Here is a 22,650-nt window from a genome sequence, read left to right as displayed (position 1 = left end):
CATCCACCCTTAAAATAAAAAAGAACAAAAGAAAAAGAATTTGACACCAAACCCAACAGAAAGCAGGCCTAAAAGAAAAGAAAAAGACCCCAAATTCTAACAAACTTAACCAACCAAGAAAAGCCCAAAGCAAAGCAAAGACAAAACAAACACAACAAGGAGAACCACCGAACCCAGAAAGCAGCAAAACAAGGCAAACCAACCAGGCCAGCAAGAGCAGCAGGAACACTCATTCACACAACCCAGCTCATACGTTTCATTCACCCGCCACGTGTCCACACTCACGATTTCCATAAGCATACACAATCGAACACACAGAAGGCATATTCCTCCACAGTCGTCTCCGAGTCTCTCTCTCTTCCTCTAAATCCCCTGTTTGACATAGAACAAGTCTTACCTTTGCTTCCTCTCTCAAACAACCCACCAGCTCAAGACGACTCAAACAAAGCCTCAGGCTTTAGATCCATTCCTTCATTCAATTCAACCAATCATGGCGACCGCTGATGTCCTCAACAGAGAAGAAGCCCTCTTCCTCTCCTCTCCTATCCATGAACCCAGAAAAGGTACCATCTTTATGCTTCTTTTATGTCCTGTGCAAATGGGTTTTGTAGTAAAGTTGCAAGCTTGAGCTTTTTTTGTGTGTGAATTTTGGGTATTGATTGGATTAGATAAGTTTTCTGTGTGTTTATGCTCATTTGGAATGTACCCAGGTGATGTAGTGTTGTGTTTATTTAGCTTATTAGCTTGGAATTTGTTTTGTGGATCAATTTGATGAGTGTTGGAAATTTTGGATTTAAAGATGGTGGCTTTGGACAGGTGACAGTAGTGTCAAATCTCGTGGAATGTCGGTTGAGAAGAAGATTGAGATTCTGGAGAGCTTGGCTGGAACGGTAGTGTCTCGATTTACTTTGATAAGTTGGTTTCTGGTTGTTGTGTGGTAATTTTTGTTTCTGAAACAGAGTTTTATGATTGTGATACTGCTTGTTCCTGGTCAGTTTGGATAGTAGATGGTGAAATTACGGTGTATTACTTATAGGGTAGGAGTAATGACTTGAGTGAAATGGCATGGTTGGCATTTAGTATCTTCAGAATTCTTATTGATCAATAAAGAGCATACATTTTCAATCCGTTTTCGGCTAATCGAATAATCCAATTGTTGCCTTAGTTACATTAAGGATTTTTACTGTTTTGGGTAAGACAGCCCCATCATATTTGGTAGATGAATTCTTGACATGCTTTTGCATGAGCATGTCTCGATTTTCTAGTGATTCTGAATCCATGGAAATTTGGGTTTTCCATGATTTGCTGGAACTATAAATTAGCTATAATGAGCCAAAAAGGAAGTTCAAAAAATTGAGAGAGCAATCCCTAAGAACAGTTCTCGACAAGTGGTGCACATTATGTTTCATTTGGAGGTTGCAGTCTGTTATAAATGGGTTTTCTACCGTCAATTATCTGTTTTGCATGAGAAGTTGGTCTCAGACTTCAAAGCTTGTAGAAATGGTTTCCTTTCTTTGTGATCAAATAAATGTATTGCTTTGATCTTCATAAAACCTTGTAAGAGTTTTTGGTTTCCATTGTCAAATGAGAAGCATTCTCTTAGTCAGTTCGGATTGTGATAATTTTTAGCTTTTGCAGGTTAGCAACCGCCGGTCTCGAAGATGGTTAAATGATCGCCTCTTGATGGAACTCGTTCCTCGTCTGAACGCAGAAGAAATTAGAGGCTTGTTTGCTCCACCACCTTTTGGTACTGAAATATCTGAAACTAGTATCTATTACATTTATTTATGTATAGTAACTTTTATTCCGTTTATGTCGATATGCCATGAGTATTTGATGTATAATATACTTACCATCAAATGATGTTGTTGGAAGTTTATGTGGTTATTCAACTTGCGTATATTTACTCTGCAGCGGTCTATTTATGGTTATTACTTTCAGAACTTTTCATACCGATATTGGCTTTGGTTGAATTTACAGGTGATGATGTACCGCTGTCACCATTTTGCATGACCAATGTGCCAGAGTGGGACACATTTAGGAATATAGACATGGATAAACAGGTCCTTTGGCCTCTCTCATTCTCCCAAGCATGTTTTATTCTTTTAAGGTCCTGCATTCCAGTGATTTCAGTACTGTGAACTTTACCAAAACCGATTCAAGTTTTGAGCGGCCAGTGGAGACCCAAGTTGGTCTATCACAGAAGCATTTATACTTCACTGCATGTGTTGTCATGGATAATGAAATTTTAGCTGGTCACATGCCCTGACCTCTAGCCATTATTCCATTTTGACAGGCTAAGATCATTGATTCCCAAGAGAGCACTGTAACCAAGAAGGGCAATGTTGATGCTGATAAAATGGCTGTCTTGAATGCATGGCGTAGGGTGGATTCTCGAACAAGGGAGGCACTTCGCCGCAGTGTTGTTTCAGAACTTGTTGAGGGATATGAGGTAAATCTGTTTTTGTAATCACTACCACTCTGCTGGTTTGCTTTACACACTTGCCATTCCACATACCCAGTTTCATCTTTCTCTAAATCAAATTATTAACCTAACTGGAATATTTTCTTGTCATTTGAGTAGAAATTTTCTTTTTCATTTTCAGGAGCGTATACGTGGTTATTTAACAGAGACTGGAGAAGCAGATGCAGACTCTCTCATCCTACGGGTTCAAGACCCTTTTCGTCGATTACTGCTGCATGGCGTTTGTGAGGTAAATAATATAATCACATATTCCAAATTCCTGTGGATTCTATCAAGGATAGCCTAAAGAAATAGTATACTTGAATCTAGAGGGGCTGCATGGTTTGCAAAATTTGTTGGTTTATCAAAGCCTTCTTGGAAGGTTCTTAATAACATGCTGGTGGTCTTTACAGTTCTACAACTTGGTATCGGTGACGGTTACTGAATCAGAGAAAGGTAAGGCAGCTAAGTTGACCAAGATAACAAAGAAAAAAAGGTGCTCATCTGAAGTTCCAAATATCACTCTTTCCCATTTCTTGAAGATGACCAAACAAGGAGTTTGGTGATCCCATTTCTATTGGGGGAGGAGCTCTCATCTATGTTATAACGTATAATAAAAGCTGAGCTTTTAGTCGCCGCTGCTGCTACTTTGTGAATTATCCTCATGTAAATTATTAAGTTACTTAGCCCCAACCCTTGACTATCGCTTGTCAAAGTAGTTGTTCATCTTTAGGTTTGTACTCTGTAAATGCATTGTCCTAATTTCTCAGTCAACTAAAGAAGTTGATTGTGTTTGTATGGCGCAATGAATTCATGAAATTCACATTCTTTCCCAAAGTCTCTCGCACAAAATTGTTGTATTTTCTTGACGAATGTTTAAAGTGGGCAATCAACTGTTTGATTTGAACTCCAGCATGAGTTTCCATTCTAAGAATGAGAACGGCATAGCTTTTATGCCACCGATTAAACACAGCCTTTTTAACGGTGTTGCTTGTTTGAACTTCCCGATATAGCAACTTGACTAAACCACACTGACCAAACAATAAGAATTGTCCCGATATAGAAACCTGCACTAGCCGCCAGCAGTTGTTGAGTCTCTTTGTCTCTCTTAAGTTTTACCCACTAGCAAAAAAGCATCATCATTTCCACTATGGCGAAGAAACCTCTCAAATTCTCTGTGGTACTCTCTATTTCTCTCTGTTTCAGTTAATAAAATTCTGTATAATAAATTATTAACTGTACGAAGTATGAATGATTGCACAGGTGGATGCTTTCACTGAGTCAGCTTTCAAGGGCAACCCGGCAGCAGTTTGCTTGTTGGAGGAAGACAGAGACGACCAGTGGCTGCAAGCTCTGGCTGCTGAGTTCAATCTCTCCGAAACCTGTTACTTGACTCGGCTCAGTGACTCAGTTTCTGACCCTGCCTTGTCTTCTACTCCAGCTAGGTTCCGTCTCAGATGGTTCACACCAGTCACTGAGGTCTGAAATCACCTCTGATTGGTTTCCTTGGTTCTTACTTCTCTTTGTTACATATTAGCAAGGTTGAAATGTAGTAGTGTGATTGATCTAACTCCATAATAACAAGGTTAAATAGGAACTAAATCCAGGGTGCCCATTGGGATTTTGTGATTCCTTTCAGGGTTTTAGAGTATGGAATTGGTGTTGTTTTCTTGAATTTTGTGAAGTGTTAGTACATGCTAGATTGCTAGGTATTGCTTTTAGCAATTTTGGTCAGTAAATTAAGCATTGAAAAATGTTCTGTTTTGCAGGTTGATCTGTGTGGCCATGCTACATTAGCAGCTGCATCTACCCTTTTTAAGTCTGGTTTGGTAAATACAGATATTATTGAATTTTCCACATTATCTGGAATTTTAACAGCTAAAAAGGTTCCAGATGGTGTTGAGGTAGCCAATGGTGAAGCACAAGACTCCTACTTTATTGAACTGAATTTTCCAGCTGATCCATCAAATGAATTCAATTCCACTGATGCTTTGTTAATATCCAATGCCTTGGGTGGTGCTTCAGTCATTGATATAAGGAGGACAACTGTCACGGATGATTTGCTTGTAAGTCCTGCAATCTTTTTCAAAACGTTGGAGGGAATATGCTTCATCCCTTCTATTTCTCAAGTGCTTCTTAGAGGGAGAAATTCGTTTATTTATTTAGCTTTTGGTTTATATGAAGTCTACCATGTACTCTTAAATGTAACTTGTTATATTTTCCAGGTTCTGCTTCCATCAGGAAAAGCTGTTCTAGATTTACTGCCACAGTATGATGAAATCAAAAAGTGTCCAGGAACAAGGGGAGTAATTGTTACAGCGGTTGCTCCTCCGGAGTCTGGATATGATTTTTACAGTAGATTCTTTTGTCCTACAAATGGCATTGGTGAGGTATGAAGCTTGCGTTTGTTCTCTGATAAAGTTACTTTAATGTGCCTGATAATTGGATTTACATGTTTGTTGTTTGCTCATATACTTTTAGCATGAAATGGGAAAGTAAACGCATAACCATTTATGTTCCTTGTCCTGTGCCTTTTGCAGCTTGGTATATATCAGTTTTCTTTTACGTTGATTTGAAAGGACTAAACTGAAATGAAAATGAATTCAGAACTGAAACCAAAATAAATGTCGACATTTGTTCGTGTTGTTGTCTATCAGGATCCTGTTTGTGGGAGCGCACATTGTGCCTTAGCATCATACTGGTGCAACAAGCTGGGAAAGTGTGATCTTGTTGCATATGCGGTAATCTCTTTTTCATGCACACTTCTCTCATAGCTATATCTGTTCACTTGAATATGCTGATGTACTATTATTTGTTTACATCCAGGCATCACCTAGAGGAGGAACAATAAACATTCATCTGGATGAGCAGAATCAAAGGGTGCTGCTGCGAGGGAAAGCTGTGACTGTGATGGAAGGAACTGTGTTAGTTTAGTAAACTTTCTTGTTGTTTACGTTTTCAAGTAGTTGAAAATTTGAAATAAATTACTTGTCTGACGGGAATACACCTTAAATTTGACGAGCCAGCTCGTTTATATATGTCTGATATAGTGATATACAGCTTTCAATTTTGTGACCATGCACTTTGCACCCACAGTATATTTAGCTAGTATATATCTAGTCTCTCTTAACACTGTTTTCTGCGTTATCATTTTCATCTAAGAAACTTGTGAAATAATGTGCGCCTCTGCGGACGTACTCTCTTTTTCTCTCTTAAATATAATACTATTCTCTTCTGTGTAAAAATATGTGAACGGACTTTATGAACGATTGAACTGTACTAGTTTAATGTTCTGGTAAACTCCCTTGTTGTGGAAGTCACAATTAAAAACTGAAAAGAAAAAAAAAAATCACTTCATTGGTGGCGAAACCCCTTCAGTTTGAATCAATAACTCGAAATTATGTCTGCTGATCATTTCTTCATGTTTGGTGAATATAGTTTCTAGCTTGGGTAGCTTTCTCTCATGTTGGCAGTTATCGATGGACAAGATAAGAACCATGCATACACAAGTTTCCTCTATTGTTATGCCGGTTCTGAATCAGACCAAACATTGCAGTTCATTGAGAGCTATGTATAACCTGAGTGAAAGGGACTTGGCTTCTCTGCTTGGAAAGCAGATTGCTAAGAAAACCCAAGCAGATCTTAGCAATCTGCTTTCCAAGCAGAGAAGCCAAGTCCGAATGAAAGACTGTCACACGTAGGAACTTAGTCAAGGGTTGGTAGAGGCCGTAGAGTGGTTGAAGAGGGTTGGTGTGCAATTAGGTGATACAAAATCTCCACTCAATAAATGAATACTAACCAAGATTCTCACCGGAATATAGCCATTTCCTCTAGATCTGTGTGTCACAAAACTAGTATTTTTCGTATCAAGAAGTCTGGCTTGTGATATATACTGGTAAATGAAAGAACAAGGAAACTTCGGAATAGGTAAGACAGTGATTAAATATAGAAATTTGGACAGCCGCCGGGAGGTCTTGACTTTCTGTTAAGTCTGGCTTCTAATATATATACCAGTTTCTTTCTGTTAAGTCTTATCCACCAGCAAACAGTGTGCTGCTGCTCCTGCATAACCATTTTGAAAATGGCATTTTCCATGGCAAAGAAACCTGTGAAATACTCTGTGGTACTCTATTTCTCTTGGAGTCCTTTTCTGTCTGTTACTGTATGTATGAACTATAAGTAGCAAGTTACTATATGAAAGAGTTAAGTATTGAAATGTCCACGAACAGGTGGATGCTTTCACTGACTCAGCTTTCAAGGGAAATCCAGCAGCGGTTTGCTTTCTAGAGGAAGACAGGGATGATCTATGGATGCAAGCTCTGGCTACGGAGTTCAATCTCTCCCAGACGTGTTACTTGACTCTCCTCACTGGCTCAGATCACTTGCCTACTTTGACTTCCACACCAAGGTTCAATCTCAGATGGTTCACTCCTGTTGCTGAGGTCTGAGCTTACCTCTATTTACTACTTCCCTTCATAAAGTAAAAATGATTGGTTGAAGAAACTTTTCATCATTGGTTGAAAAAACTTGATATTCAACTAGGACTTAGTGAAATGATCCCATAGACAATAAACTGTTGATATGTTAGAATTCTTTTTAAGCAGTTTATAAATACTTAAATCAGTATATACTTTTGCAGGTTAAGCTTTGTGGTCATGCAACATTAGCAGCTGCTTATACCCTCTTTATGTCTGGTTTGATTGATTCCGACATTATTGAGTTCTCGACAATGTCTGGAATTTTAACAGCTAAGAAGGTTGCAGATCATGTTAAGGCTGCCAACGGTTCACATATTAAAAATGGAGAAGCACATGATTCCTTTTTTATTGAACTGAACTTTCCTGCTGACCCATCTTCTGAATTCAATTCTGCTGAGGTTTTGTTTATTTCCAACGCCTTGGGTGGTGCTCCTGTGGTTGAAATTATGAGGACAGTTGCAGATAATCTAATTGTAAATCCTGCATTCCCTTTTCTTGATATAATATTCATGTTTTCCTCATTGATAAACAATGGGATGAATGATTAGGCTTCTATGATAATGCATCACTGTTTGAATATGTTTCCTAACCCTTGTGTGTCTCAATACTGCCGAGTTTAGTATGTACTAATTAATTCACTGAGACTTGTTTCATTTTACAGGTTGTGCTTCCATCTGGAAAGAGTGTTGCAGATTTGTTGCCGCAGATTGATGCAATAGAAAAATGCCCCGGTTTTGGAGTGATTGTAACAGGAGTTGCTCCTCCAGAGTCTGGATTTGATTTTATCAGCAGATACTTCTGCCCGAAATTCGGGATCAATGAGGTAAGGATGTTAACAGGTTTCTTTCTACTAATTAAGGCCTAATATCGTCATTGTATATTCCACTTGAAGTCTTCATCATCTATGCTAAGCTCCATTTGAGAACAATAGTAAGGAAATATGCTATTGTGTTCCACAGGATCCTGTTTGTGGTAGTGCACATTGTGGCTTAGCACCATACTGGTGCAAAAAACTGGGGAAGTGTGATGTTGTTGCATATCAGGTAACACCTCTGCACAAATCCTAATCAATTTGGTTCCTTCATATGTTACGGATATATTAATACATTTGTGTGCTTAATTTCAGGCATCCCCCAGAGGGGGAACACTAAACATTCATCTTGATGAGAAAACTCAAAGGGTGCTACTCCGAGGGAAGGCGATTACTGTGATGGAAGGAACTGTTCTAGTTTGATCTAGTGGTTGATTTCCACTATGCAAGTGAAAAACATTTGAAAAGAAATAAATTTAATAGGGTGAAGGATCCCCTTACATTGGAACTGTAATTACATGCACTTTGCATCATATGTTCTCCATCTTATTGGCATCTTGAAAGATACTGGTGCTGTCCAATTGTCATATTTTCAAGCTAATTGATCTGTTACTAGCTTTGTTAGCTCTCTTCTCATATCTACACATTGGGATTTAAGACGAAATGCATGTAAACCAAGTACAACTAATCCCAGCTACTATTACTCTGTCAACATTTCAGACAGGGTGGTTGCTGGGATTTGAAAGGTATTACTTCGTTTACAATGTCAGATGAGGTCCAGAATTCTATCTCCAATAATAGATCCATACATGTCACAAAACGTGGAAGTCATCCTATCATAAACGAGGAGCAAAATAATGTGCAAACGAAACAGGATTTCATAGGCTGAAAGGCAGTTTTTCTGGAGCAAATCTCTCAGCATATATATGTTATCACTCTATTTCTTGTGGTTCCTAGCTTGCACATAGAAAAGAAGAGAGATTCATATTCTATGATCATATTAGGAACAAAATGCATGGGCGCATGGAACATAAGGTGCCTTGTTAAAACTTAGATAGCGCAGGCACACTTGTCTTTGTCCGTAGATTATGTTGGGAAAGAAGTGGCTGCCTAATACAAGGCCGACGGATAATTAGTTATCCCAGGATCTGACTTTCCCACTCCTCGTGTGATTTACGGAAATAGCAACAAAAAGAAGACACAATATTTAACGAGGTTCAGCAATATGCCTACGTCCTCGGGGCAGCAGTAGTATTTTCTTCCACTATACTAAATAATGGGATTACAAGAAACACTCACTCTAGACTAACTAAAGTGGTAACACACCTCTCTCTCTCTCAAGAGGAATTTTCTTCTCACTAATCACTCAAGTGAGGATCACACTACAACTATCACAAACTCTCTCTATTTTGTTTGTGACTCTGCCTTGGGTTCTTTTGCTGCAAGCTTTCATGCCTTTATATAGGCAAATGGTTTCATGCACAAGCCATGCATTCCATACGTAACATGCAAGGGAAGAAAAGTCAAGTTTCTTCCATGATTCATGCTCAATGTCTTCATGCTCATAAATGTTTGTCTTCCTCCATCTTCAAAGATTGCTGCCACCACCACCCTAAGCTTATAGCTTTGTTTCTTACCTTTCAAAATATACTGCACTCACTTTGCTATTCCTATAGCAACCAGCCTTGTTTTCATTGAATGGGTCACCAAGGCTACAGCAACAAATGCTTTCTTCATGCAGTAAACACCACATGAATTTCAACCTCCAATTAAGGAGGGACTGACCCATCAATCTCCCCCTCCCGACTTAGTTGGAGGGCTGCGCCATTCCTAACGCACTTCTGCAAAACTCAAACTTCTCCTTCGATAATGACTTAGTCATCATATCTGAACTGTTGTCATCTGTGTGAATCTTCTCAAGCTGTAGTTGCTTGGCTTCTAGCACATCACGTATCCAGTGATACCTCACATCAATGTGCTTTGACTTCGAGTGAAAACTCGAATTCTTACTCAGATGAATTGCACTTTGACTATCACAATGCAGAACATACTTTTGTTGTTTATGGCCCAATTCCTGTAGGAATTTCTTCATCCACAAAATTTCTTTGCAGGCTTCTGTAGCTGCTATGAACTCAGCTTCTGTAGTTGACAAAGCAACACATTTTTGTAGCTTTGATTTCCATGAAACAGCTCCCCCTGAAAATGTAATCAGGTATCCAGATGTAGACTTTCTCGAGTCAACATCTCCGGCCATATCTGCATCTGTGTAGCCAATCAGTTCAGGCCTACCGCTTCCTAACATAACCACTTTGGAAATACCTTTGAGATATTTGAGAATCCACTTCACAACATTCCAATGCTCTTTGCCTGGATTTGACAGATATCTGCTAACAACACCAACCGCGTGTGTTATGTCTGGTCTTGTACACACCATTGCATACATCAGGCTTCCTACCGCTGAGGCATATGGCACGGTTGCCATTTCTACCTCTTCTTTCTCACTTGCAGGACTCTGCTTTGAGCTGAGCTTAAAGTGACTAGCAAGTGGAGTAGCAACTGGATTCGCTTTCTCCATATTGAACCACTTCAATACCTTCTCGATATATTTTTCTTGTGATAGCCACAGCTTTCCACTTTCTCGGTCACAGGTGATACTCATACCAAGAATCTGCTTTGCAGGTCCCAAGTCTTTCATAGCAAAAGACTTACTGAGCTCTTTCTTCAATTTGCTAATCTTGTCACCATCTTGTCCTACGATCAACATGTCATCAACATACAAGAGTAGTATGATGAAGTCACCACCTGAGAATTTCTTCACAAATACACAATGGTCTGAGGTCGTCCTCCGATATCCTTGCTCAATCATGAAGGAATAGAACTTCTTGTACCATTGTCACGGCGCCTGCTTTAGTCCATACAAACTTTTTTTTCAGTTTGCAGACTAGATCTTCCTGGCTTTTGACTTTGAATCCTTCTGGCTGCTCCATGTAAATTTCCTCTTCAAGGTCACCGTGAAGGAAAGCCGTCTTCACATCAAGCTGTTCAATCTCCAGCTTTAAACTTGCAGCCAAACCAAGTACCACCCGGATAGATGTCATCTTCACCACGAGCGAGAAAATTTCTTCAAAGTCAATTCCCTTTTTCTGACTGAAACCTTTAACGACCAGCCTTGCCTTGAATCTAGGTCATGAGTTATTCTCCTCGGTCTTCAGTCTGTACACCCATTTGTTTCTGAGTGCCCTTTTACCTTTCGGTAACTCCACCAGCTCATAAGTCTGGTTCTCATGCAAGGATTGCATCTCTTCTTGCATGGCTTCCAACCACTCCCCCTTGTGGTCATCCGTTAGAGCTTCTTCATAAGACTTTGGTTCTCCTCCATCTGTGAGAGTAACAAACTCATCTGGAGGGTATCTTCTCGAGGTTCTGCATTCCCTGGTTGATCTTCGTGGGGTCGTTGCCTCTTCCTCATCATCAGTTGTGTCACCAACTGGGTCATTGATCATCGGGTCATTTGCTGCATCACCGGAGTCTCCGGTTTCTCTCCTGCCATCCTGCTTTGTTGGTGGAGAATCTTTATCCGAGTTGACTGGATATTCTCTGGGTTTCTTAGGCTTCTCAGTCTTCTGAGTATCTTCAATGTTTTGATCTTCGAAGAAGACAACATCTGTGCTTCTGACAATCTTCTTGTTGACAGGATCCCACAGCCTGTACCCATATTCTTCATTTCCATATCCCAAGAATATGCATTCTTTTGACTTGCTATCGATCTTTGATCTTTCGTCTTTGGGAATGTGGACAAATGCTTTGCAGCCAAATACCTTTAGATGATTGTATGAGACATCCTTTTCGGTCCAAAACCTGTTCGGCACGTCACCATTCAATGGAGCTGAGGGCGAAAGGTTGATCACATCAACCGCAGTCATCAGAGCTTCACCCCAAAAGCTCTTAGGCAGCTTGGCATGAGATAACATTGTTCTGATTCTTTCAACAATAGTTCTGTTCATCCTCTCGGCCACTCCGTTGTGCTGAGGAGTCTTTGGAACAAATCGTTCATGCCTGATTCCGTTACTTTTGCAATAGTGTCTGAACGCCCCCATGTACTCTCCCCCGTTATCGGTGCGAATGCATTTCAGGGTTCTGCCGGTCTCCCATTCAACTCCAGCATGAAATTGCTTGAATACTTCCAGCACTTGATCTTTCGTCGTCAGTGCATAAGCCCATACCTTCCTGGAATGATCATCAATGAAGATAACGAAGTATCTTGCACCTCTGTGAGTACTCGTGGTCATGGGACCACACACATCAGAATGTACAACATCCAAAACATTGGATTTCCTTGGGGCAGGATAACGATGGAATGAAGCTCGATGTTGCTTTCCAGCCAAGCAATGCGTACATGATTTTAGAGGCATATCTTTAACATTGACACCAGACAGTACCTCTCTTTTGGCTAGAATAGTAAGTCCCTTCTCGTTGATATGACCGAGTCGCTTGTGCCACAGCTCCACCGGCGAGTCTGCTCCTAGTCTAATTGCATACCCACTACAGACTTTTGCATATGTCATGTAGAGAGTGTTCTCCTTCTTCTCGAGCTAGAATTTCTGGACCATAACTGAGCTTCCACTTTCCACCACCAAAGACATTTGTGTAGCCTTCATCATCAAGCAACCCAGTGGAGATCAAATTGAGACGCATGTCTAGAACATGTCTCACATCCTTGAGAACCAGGCAACGGCCTGTGTTGGTTTCAAGGGAAATATCTCCTCTTTCCACGATCTTGGACAGCTTATCATTTCGCATTCTAACATTACCGAAATTTCCGATATTGTAGGATGTGAAGAACTTTCTTCGTGAGGTTACATGAAACAATGCGTCGGAATCGAAGACCCAACATGTATCTTGAGATGTCAAATTAACATGACCATCTCCACAAATGATGATTACCTCGTCTCCATATGAGGTAGTAGCGGCTGTATCTTTGGCACCACCTTTCTCGGCTTGCTCTTCCTTGAGCCTTCTGCACTCATTCCTCATGTGACCTTTATTGCCACAATGATAACATCTGATGTTCTTCTTTGGGCTGGACTTGCCCCTTGACCAGTCCTTTGCTTTGCCTCAGTTGTGGAACTTTCGACTGCTTCCACGATTATCGGTGACGAGGGCTTCCGACTCGGTCGATATTCCTTGCTCCTTCCTCCTTGCTTCTTCATTAAACATGCTGTCTTTTACAGTATTCAGTGTGAGAACGCCTTGAGGAGCTGAGTTGCTTAATGACACCACCAACTTGTCCCAGCTGTCTGGCAACGAGCTTAGTAACAATAATGCTTGCAACTCATCATCAAGCACCATCTTCATATTCGTCAACTGATTCACTATGCCTTGGAAGTCACTCAAGTGTTCTGAAACACTTCGACCATCCCTGTACTTCGTGTTCACCAACCGCCGAATGAACGAGGCTTTGTTTTGTGCGGTCTTGTGCTCGTACATGGACTCCAACTTGGTCCACATCGAGTAGGCATTGGTTTCTTGTGCAACATGATGAAAAACACTTTCATCAATCCATTGACGAATTTTTGCAACAGCTTTTCTGTTCAGGATGCTCCATTCCATGTCGGACTTACGTGCTGGCTTCTCTCCACCATTTTGAAGAGGCTCGTACATATCCTTGCAGTAAAGGATGTCTTCCATTCTGGGCTTCCAAATGGAGTAATTTGACGATGTCAACTTCACCATTGTTGCTGACAATGACGACGGCTCCGCCATCTTGATCACCACGAGATGCCACGGACGATGAGCGCCGGGCTCTGATACCACTTGTTGGGAAAGAAGTGGCTGCCTAATACAAGGCCGACGGATAATTAGTTATCCTAGGATCTGACTTTCTCACCCCTCGTGTGATTTGCAGAAATAGCAACAAAAAGAAGACACAATATTTAACGAGGTTCAGCAATATGCCTACGTCCTCGGGGCAGCAGTAGTATTTTCTTCCACTATACTAAATAATAGGATTACAAGAAACACTCACTCTAGACTAACTAAAATGGTAACACACCTCTCTCTCTCAAGAGGAATTTTCTTCTCACTAATCACTCAAGTGAGGATCACACAACAACTATCACAAACTCTCTCTATTTTGTTTGTGACTCTGTCTTGGGTTCTTTTGCTGCAAGCTTTCATGCCTTTATATAGGCAAATGGTTTCATGCACAAGCCATGCATTCCATACGTAACATGCAAGGGAAGAAAAGTCAAGTTTCTTCCATGATTCATGCTCAATGTCTTCATGCTCATAAATATTTGTCTTCCTCCATCTTCAAAGATTGCTGCCACCACCACCCTAAGCTTATAGTTTTGTTTCTTACCTTTCAAAATATACTGCACCCACTTTGCTATTCCTATAGCAACCAGCCTTGTTTTCATTGAATAGGTCACCAAGGCTACAGCAACAAATGCTTTCCTCATGCAGTAAACACCACATGAATTTCAACCTCCAATTAAGGAGGGACTAACCCATCAGATTATTGAAGAACAAATGATCGAATTAAGTTTCTTCAAATGGCTATGTAACTTTGCTTAGCAGGATATTGCTCTTGTGTGTATATGATTTTCTGCACAGCCATTTCATATCCTTCCCATGGTGAAGACGAAACCGGTGAAATACTCTGTGGTACAGCCCTCTCTCTCTCTCTATCTCTTTTGCATCTTTAACAGTATCACTGTGTGTAAGTTGTAGTTAATGCATCCATGCCATGTGTATGCAGGTGGACGCGTTCGCGGAGTCAACCTTCAAGGGGAACCCGGCTGCAGTTTGCTTGTTAGAGGAAGACAGAGATGACCAATGGTTGCAAGCTCTAGCCTCCGAGTTCCACCTCCCCGTCACATGTTACTTGACTCGTATCACTGACATTACTGATGCAGCTAGCTGCAGGTTTCGTCTTAGATGGTTTTCACTTGTCAATGAGGTCCAAGATATTCATATACTGTTTAATTTCCATCCATATCTGGATTTTGTTGGTGGAATGAGTGCCTAAATATACACTATGTTACCACTATAGTGGCAAATTCTCTTGTAAATAAGATTAGCATGTTTGAAAAGGTTCATCCTTTGCAGGTTAAGCTTTGTGGGCATGCTGCATTAGCAGCTGCACACACCCTCTTTAAGTCTGGCTTGATCAATTCCAACATCATTGATTTTTTGACCTCGGCTGGAACTCTGAGAGCTAAAAAGGTTACAGATCCTGTTAAGCCAGCCGATGGTAAGCAGAAGACTCCTATTTTATTGAACTGAATTTTCCTGCTGACCCATCTTCTGAATTCATTTCTGTTGATGATTCATTAATCTGAGGCCTTGGGCGGTGCTTCTGCCATCGATTTGAGGAGGACAACCATCATGGACAATCTACTTGTAAATTTTTCACTGCTTTTACTCTTCAAAAATCTACATGCATGTTCAATATTCTTTTTTATTGATATAAGCTTAAAACTTCTATCTTTACAAGGTTGGGGACATGGCTAGTGTACTAATAAAGTGAGATGTGTTACTGTCCTGGTATTGCTTCCATCAGGAAACACAATGGCAGAGTTGCAGCCAAATTTTGCTATCGCGAAATGTCCAAGCTCGATGGGACTGATTGTAACAGGGATTGCTCCTCCTGGATTTGAATATGATTTTTACAGCAGATTCTTCTGCCCACAATTTGGGGTCAATGAGGTAGCTTACATAATGTCATCTATCATATGATGTTTATCGTTTCTCGTGTCATGCACAAGTACTCAAGATCTAAAATGAAATCAAACCAGTTTTTAAAGTTAAAAATCAAACGAATATGAACTCTGTTATACTATGACTTGCAGGATCATGTTTGTGGGAGTGCACATTGTGCCTCAGCAACATATTGGTGCAGAAAGCTGGGGAAGACTGATTTCGTCGCATATCAGGCATCACCGAGAGGGGGGATACTAAACATTCATCTAGATGAGCAGAATCAAAAGGTACTGCTGCGAGGGAAAGCTGTTATTGTCATGGAAGGAACTTTTCTAGTTTAACCTTGATCAAAGTTTTATTGACTAAAGTAACATGGAGAACTGAGAAGAAATGACTTGGGTTGAAAAACATTTTAAGGGTTTGTCTATCATACCGTATGGTATGAGATACTTATTGCAAATGTGTTTAATTGTAGAGTTGAAAAACACTTTAAATTAGGGACTTTAAATGTGTCTAAATGCATACTTTTGTCTATCATACCATATGATATGACATGTCTATTACAAATGTCTAATTGTATAACACAAGGGACTTTTGAAGGGGTAAATGATCATTATATGGTTATTTAGTTGCTTCTTCAATCAATGATAGCCACACATTTTGTGAGATATATTATACTATATGGTATACTAGAATTTTCCGATGAATAAAGCCTCCTCCAATCCATAAATCTTTCATCACAAGATTGTGTCTGTTTAAGTTCGTTTACCGTCGAATCCCTCTTGGTGTTCTTTGAGCTTGGCTGCATGCACCACCACATCAGTCAGTTAGTCATTACCAGCAATATCTTTGTCTCTTCCGTCCTCTGGTTTTCCCATCACACAGAAAACGTAGCACATATTTCTCTTGAGGAGCTTACCGCATCTGTCCAGACAAATACGTCTAGACCAGAAGTAGCCTCAGCTTCACGAATCTGCACTGCTGCAACAACGAACACCACCAAAATCAGAAACACCACCACAAGCTTCTTTGCCATATCAATCTGCCGTCGATCTGTAGATAATCTCTCGAGTATAGCTTCTCTCTAACCGATCAATTCGTTTGTCTTTGTTCTCTATATTGATTGATCAGTATAGATGGAGGAGGCTAGCTGAACAACTAATTTATATGGAACTGAACAACTTATTTCACGACTTATACACCTATAATACGATTGCTTTTCTGGAATGAACGGCGGCATATGTAACGTTTAGAAGATTCATGCATGCATGTCGTCGTTAACGAACTTAACTATTTGACGTTAATTATATCAACTTCAAATTTCCGATTAGTATCATTTGATGTTTAATGTAATTTCATTTGAAAATTAATTAAACGTCGAAAGCGTACAGCCTTCATCTATTCTCTAGAAGGTTATATACATATTCTTTTGACTTCCGATCAATCGGCCTTTACCTGATCGATCTTATCTCTATGTGCAGGACATCACGTACAAACTTGACCTTAATCTCTTCTTGTATCCAAAAAACAGCTTGACCCTTATCTCTAGTGTCTTTTCTTTTTCTAGAAATGTAAACAGTTTGCGGTAGTACATATGATACTTTTCCACATTCGTTTTGGGATTGAGGATATGCCAGTGAGGAATAAAGTGATCGATCATTCTATTTTATTAAGATCATGATTTACATTATTAAAAATATATAAATAAAAGAGTCTGGATGCACACGTAGATGCTAGTCCGAATGTAAATATTTTTTAAACTAAAATACATAGCAGCTTAAACGAAATTATAATGTTCTGATTGAAAAACGATGATATAAATAGAAGAAAGGGAAGAAAGCATTACAGTGAAGCTGTGGTTAGCTAATGGAATACATCATCATCTGTGAGCATATCATGCATCTAACATTCCTCTTTATATAATAAGTTTGACCATTTGGATTTATTTTTAAGAATATCGAGTTGTACATAACTTAGCAATGACAGCAAGAGCATCGATCATGAATAACTTAGCCATTATGTATTATACATTCATCAGGATAAACTTAATCATCTACATATATATACTTGTGGACGGTAGCAACAAGAAGGAAAGACACATACTTTTTTAACTTTAAACTAACTATAATTAAATTTTACCTTTAAAACGTAAACAAAAATTTAAACTTTAAACCTTTTACCTTATTTTTTACCTTTAAAATTTTAAAAATTTAACCCTTAGGAACGGGTAAGTTAAATTAACCGGTAACGGGGGAACCCGGTAAAACTTTAAATTTAAACTTACCTTTTCCGGTTTTTTGGTTTCCTATTAGTTAAGTTTCCTAACCTTGGTATTAACGTACGTAAGTAGGTCGTTACGTTAACTTAAACTTTAAAGTTAAGGTACGTACGTTTGGTAGGACGTAAGGTAAAAGTAAGTAGATCGAGTACTTATATATATATATATATATATATATATATCTAATTAAGAGTTAATACGCAATTGAAGTTTTCGTGTTTCAGTAAATCGATCACAACATGATACAACTGATCCTGATATGTGTTAATTAATTGTGTTCCAAGTCAATGTCGACGCTAGGGCACCACCAAGATATATAGCTCAAATAGCCACCTTGCTATATTGACTCCCATGTCCTGATAGAACGAAATCAAAACTTCAAATCAGTACCGGCAGCTTCCTTTGACTATTGACATTAATTTGCGGTACCCTGTAATCGCATCCACGTACAGCTGATTAACTATAAATAGACATGACCCCCACACCCATTTCTCATCACAACTCGATCAGATCGACCAAACATGGCTACCTCTCTTCAATTTTGCTTCCTCTTCTCAACCTTGATCCTCCTCACCTCCACCGCATTTGCTCAGCAATCTTTCCGACCCAAAGCCCTCGTCATTCCGGTCACGAAAGACGCTTCTACCCTCCAGTACACCACTCGTATTTCCCAACGAACCCCTCTCGTCCCCATCAGCCTAGTCCTCGACCTCGGAGGCCAGTACCTCTGGGTAGACTGCGAGCAAAACTACGTGTCCTCCACGTACCGCCCTGCGCGTTGCCGCTCCGCTCAATGCTCACTCGCCGGAGCAGACGGCTGCGGCGACTGCTTCTCATCACCCAAACCTGGCTGCAACAACAACACTTGCGGCGTCTCACCTGACAACACCGTCACACGCACCGCCACCGGTGGTGAGATTGCCCAAGACGTGGTGTCTGTACAGTCAACGACCGGGTCAAACCCCGGCCAAAACGTCACCGTTTCCAACTTCATCTTTGCATGTGCGCCGACGTTCTTGTTAGACGGCCTCGCCTCCGGAGTTTCGGGCATGGCCGGTCTAGGAAGGACTAAGATAGCACTCTCTTCGCAATTCGCTTCGGCTTTCAGCTTCAAAAGAAAGTTCGCCGTCTGCTTATCCTCCTCCACCTCCGCAAGCGGCGTCGCTTTCTTCGGCGACGGCCCGTACTCTTTCCTCCCCGGAGTCGAACTCGACTCTGACTCCCTCACATACACTCCTCTCTTCATCAACCCCGTCAGCACCGCCTCGGCTTTCTCCCAAGGTGACGCCTCGTCGGAATACTTCATTGGCGTGAAGTCTATCAAAGTCAACGACAAAGCAGTCACTATTAACACCACCTTGCTCTCCATCAACACCACCTCCGGCGTGGGTGGGACCAAGATCAGCACCGTGAACCCCTACACTGTTCTAGAAGCTTCCATTTTCAAAGCCGTGACCGAAGCATTCATAACAGAGTCTGCGGCTAGGAATATATCTAGAGTGAACGCCGTGGCTCCCTTCGAGGTGTGTTTCAGCACGGAGAACGTGTTGAGCACGCGTCTCGGGCCGTCGGTGCCGGAGATCGACTTGGTGCTGCAGAATGAGAGCACGTACTGGAGGATATTCGGGGCCAACTCGATGGTGTACGTGAGCGACAACGTTGTTTGCCTAGGGTTTGTGAACGGCGGTGAGGATGCAAGGACGTCGATCGTGATCGGCGGGCACCAGTTGGAGGACAATCTTGTGCAGTTTGATTTGGCGGCTTCGAGGGTTGGGTTCAGCTCGACTCTGTTGGGTAGACAAACTACTTGTTCCAACTTCAACTTCACCTCCGTTGCCTAGATAATGTTTTGTTGATCGATCACTTTACATTTATACATACACGTTGAATAATATACATGTAGGAATACGCTATGTGTATAGTTGTAATAAATGGCCAATAGTGAATTAGTGATTGACAGATGGCCCCTATACGTTTTGTTTTGTTTGTATTGATCATGTATCACATTTATTTTTTCGATTGCTTTTGTATCACATACACTTATACATAAAAAGAAAACTATTGATGTAGTCTATGTGGAGAACTAATCCTTTTTCTAGTTATGAATCTAATTGGGTAGACAAATTGCAGTGGTGAACTGGTGATTGGGTTTCTGGTTTGAGGAAATTTTATAAATAGTACCTAAACTAGAAGTCATTTATCATTTTGATGTCTTAAATTTAAAAACTATTAGATCAGTACCTTAACATTTAATTACAATACAATTAACGTACCATCCATCAATAACAATGTCAAGTCTATCATTGTGTAAACTATCTCAAAGACAATTTCGTCATTTCGTTTTTTTCCTTCTTCTTTTTTTTTTGCTATGCCTGTATGGTTTTTCTCTGGCTCCATCTGTGTCAGAAACCTAAAACTCTCTGGTTTAATATGTGCAAAAACCCAGAAAGCATTTTTTAATTTTAACTATCTATGCAATACAATAAACTCATATCCCTCACCATCCATGTTTCATACAAAAATCCAGTAAGGCAGCAAGCAAATTGGTAATTTAAAGTTTTAAACCAAAACAAAAACCCATAGGTGTGTAAGACTGAAGTTTGTTTGGGGTGCAAAGGAGTAAGGGGAAGAAGAGAGAAGGAGAGAGAGCAGTTGCCTGCTTCAAAAATGAAGAAACCCAGTACATCTAAAACAACAAGAGACGAAAATATCCTAAAGAAGATGAAAACTTAACGCTGTTAAAGACGACATGTATTGATAGTATTGATAATAGGGCAAATTTTGATGTTGGGGTACTAATCTAATAGTTTTTGAAATTGATACACCAATGTGATGAATGACTTGTAATTGGGGTATTATTTATAAAATTTCCTCTTTTGGTTTTGTTGCAAGCGACTTGTGACATTAGTGTTAGCCCTGCTTTGTGATATTGATGCAGCTGATTGAGGCCTAGGGTTTGGTTTGGAAATGGCATGACTTTGATTTCCTTTTGGATTTTTAATCAATGAAGAATTGATAGATTAATTTTAATGGGGACCTTTTTGGGCAACCACATCATCATTTTGATTGAGTTTGCTTTCTTAAAATAGTCTATGACACCATCAAAGAACAAGATCAAGATGATGAAATTGCTTGCCCATTTATCCTTAAAATGATATTGCACAGAATGGTGGAAACTGGAAATCAACTAGTTATAATTTGCACTAGCTAATAAAATTGAGATGGTATGCTTACTGTTTTTAAAATAACTAAAAAGTACAAAACTAGTTACTATATTGTTTTTGTTTTTTTATCGAATAAACAACTGATATGCTATAACGAGTATATTGTGAGTCGGACTCATGACCTCTCGCTTATAAGAAGAGACTTATGTCAATAGACCAAACGGTACTAGGCTAGGTACTACATTGTTAATTTTTATGACAAACTCATCCTTAATGTTTTTCAGCCATGATCATTTGGTTTAATTAATGATGTAATACATGCAGTTGTTAATTATAAACTTTAATTTCTTTAATTTCTTCCAATATCTCCTATTGATTTGTTGGAACCCATCAACTTTGGCTGCTCGTCCAGGCTTGACAAAAAGGGACTAATATTGCTGTTGTAATTTTCAAATTTCGTCGAGTGGTTAGGCAAGTAGAATGCTCCCTCCAACCCCGAGTATTGTGGCGAGGGCCGTAATGTGTCCGACAGCCACATTCCACGTACATTATCAATCTGATGATGCTCAAAATCTGGTGCGGTCGAAATGTGAGCATTGCTCCTTGAACACTCCGGAAATCCCACTGTACCCAAAAAGCCATTCAAAACTTGATCAATATCATGATCGCTAAGAACATTATTATCCTCAATCTCCAAAGAATTCGACCTATTATTCAGAACATGGTATTCAAAGTTTTGTTGATCATGATCATCACCCTCAACTGATGACGTGATTCCTTGATCTACTGTGTCAATATTTGATCCCGAGAAGTCTGCAATATGCTTCCATGATTCTCCGGACAAGCTATCTAATCCCTCATCGCCAAACCTAAAACCCTTCGGATCAAAATCTTTGTGTTCTTCATAATTTAGAGGTTCAGCTATTTCAAAGGTACCACCCGTATCCTCGTTTGGTACAACATTTTCCACAATGTTACTCATGAGAAACTGATCAATATTATCAAAACCCTTGTTCTCATCTTCAAAGAGCATAGTGTTATTCAGAAATTGATCAATATCAAACCCCTCAAGGTTCTCCAAAGCATTCAAGGATTGATCAATGGCCTCATCCCCCATAGCCAAACCCTTGTTTTCTTCTTCAAGCTGCTCCAAATTAGTCGTGGATCGGTTGAGCTTTGCTTTCTTTTTGGATTGTTTGTACTTGGTGATGATGGATACGGCGTCGGCGTAGTTTTCCGGCCAGACCACAACATCCCCAGTTGGCTCCTCCATAACGCAGCAAACCTGCGCACGGCAGAGAATCTCAAGTTCGCTGGCACTCTTCTTCAGAGTGGACTTCCTCTTCTTGAATGGTTTTTCCAGAGATTTCAGAGTTTTGAGTTCTTTGCCTTTTCCTCCGGATTCGGTGTTTTGTGATTTCTTCCCCATGGTGAGCGCATGCAGCTTCTCATCAACACTACTCACAAGTCAGTCGCAACTTCCTGAACGAAAAACAGGATTGGCGTGAAATAAATAGAAGGTAACATGGGTTTCCCATGCATGCTCAGGATAATTAAGGTAATCCCAATCCCAAGTGGATATGGTTAACTAGTTGATTAAGGAAAGTGACTTGAAAATATTTAAATTTAATGGCCTACAACGCTACAACACAACTGAAACGTTTCTCTCTTTTAAAATTTCGTAACTTAACCCAGTTGCATTAGGAACTCAGAAGTCTTAAACCTAAAAAAAAAAAAAAAAAAAAAAAAAA

At 40.0% G+C, this 22,650-nt stretch overlaps 3 protein-coding genes and 1 pseudogene across 3 annotated transcripts; all 4 read left to right on the top strand.

Annotated features, from left to right (window-relative positions):
- The first annotated feature begins 169 nt into the window (after positions 1–169).
- LOC101294905 (phenazine biosynthesis-like domain-containing protein 1-like) lies at positions 170–5,541 on the top strand. Its single transcript, XM_004290622.1, has 11 exons — positions 170–563; positions 817–890; positions 1,639–1,747; positions 1,981–2,063; positions 2,297–2,452; positions 2,607–2,714; positions 3,728–3,943; positions 4,234–4,530; positions 4,690–4,854; positions 5,122–5,205; positions 5,291–5,541. The coding sequence occupies exons 1-11, from the start codon at positions 491–493 to the stop codon at positions 5,396–5,398; spliced, it is 1,473 nt and encodes a 490-aa protein (XP_004290670.1). The 5' UTR covers positions 170–490; the 3' UTR covers positions 5,399–5,541.
- An 892-nt stretch (positions 5,542–6,433) lies between these two features.
- LOC101294619 (uncharacterized isomerase BH0283-like) lies at positions 6,434–8,332 on the top strand. The gene is made up of 6 exons (XM_004290621.1): positions 6,434–6,587; positions 6,694–6,906; positions 7,104–7,415; positions 7,604–7,765; positions 7,902–7,985; positions 8,069–8,332. The coding sequence occupies exons 1-6, from the start codon at positions 6,546–6,548 to the stop codon at positions 8,174–8,176; spliced, it is 921 nt and encodes a 306-aa protein (XP_004290669.1). The 5' UTR covers positions 6,434–6,545; the 3' UTR covers positions 8,177–8,332.
- A 6,163-nt stretch (positions 8,333–14,495) lies between these two features.
- On the top strand, positions 14,496–15,798 carry LOC101314915 (annotated as a pseudogene; the record flags this gene model as incomplete).
- A 2,436-nt stretch (positions 15,799–18,234) lies between these two features.
- On the top strand, positions 18,235–19,807 carry LOC101294322 (basic 7S globulin 2-like). The gene has a single exon (XM_004290620.1). The coding sequence runs from the start codon at positions 18,257–18,259 to the stop codon at positions 19,574–19,576; it is 1,320 nt and encodes a 439-aa protein (XP_004290668.1). The 5' UTR covers positions 18,235–18,256; the 3' UTR covers positions 19,577–19,807.
- The last annotated feature ends 2,843 nt before the right edge of the window (positions 19,808–22,650 follow it).

Source organism: Fragaria vesca, linkage group LG2 (genome assembly GCF_000184155.1).
Source record: "Fragaria vesca subsp. vesca linkage group LG2, FraVesHawaii_1.0, whole genome shotgun sequence".
Classification (NCBI taxonomy): domain Eukaryota; kingdom Viridiplantae; phylum Streptophyta; class Magnoliopsida; order Rosales; family Rosaceae; genus Fragaria; species Fragaria vesca.
This window is presented reverse-complemented; position numbering and strand designations above follow the sequence as displayed.

Bases quoted from the DNA above. Each gene is read 5' to 3' on its own strand.
- LOC101294905 (XM_004290622.1), top strand. From the start codon at position 491: ATGGCGACCGCTGATGTCCTCAACAGAGAAGAAGCCCTCTTCCTCTCC. The intron at 2,453-2,606 runs GTAAATCTGTTT...TTTCATTTTCAG, and splicing joins AACTTGTTGAGGGATATGAG to GAGCGTATACGTGGTTATTT. The intron at 5,206-5,290 runs GTAATCTCTTTT...GTTTACATCCAG, and splicing joins GTGATCTTGTTGCATATGCG to GCATCACCTAGAGGAGGAAC.
- LOC101294619 (XM_004290621.1), top strand. From the start codon at position 6,546: ATGGCATTTTCCATGGCAAAGAAACCTGTGAAATACTCTGTG. The intron at 6,907-7,103 runs GTCTGAGCTTAC...ATACTTTTGCAG, and splicing joins GGTTCACTCCTGTTGCTGAG to GTTAAGCTTTGTGGTCATGC. The intron at 7,766-7,901 runs GTAAGGATGTTA...TGTGTTCCACAG, and splicing joins CGAAATTCGGGATCAATGAG to GATCCTGTTTGTGGTAGTGC.
- LOC101294322 (XM_004290620.1), top strand. From the start codon at position 18,257: ATGGCTACCTCTCTTCAATTTTGCTTCCTCTTCTCAACCTTGATCCTC.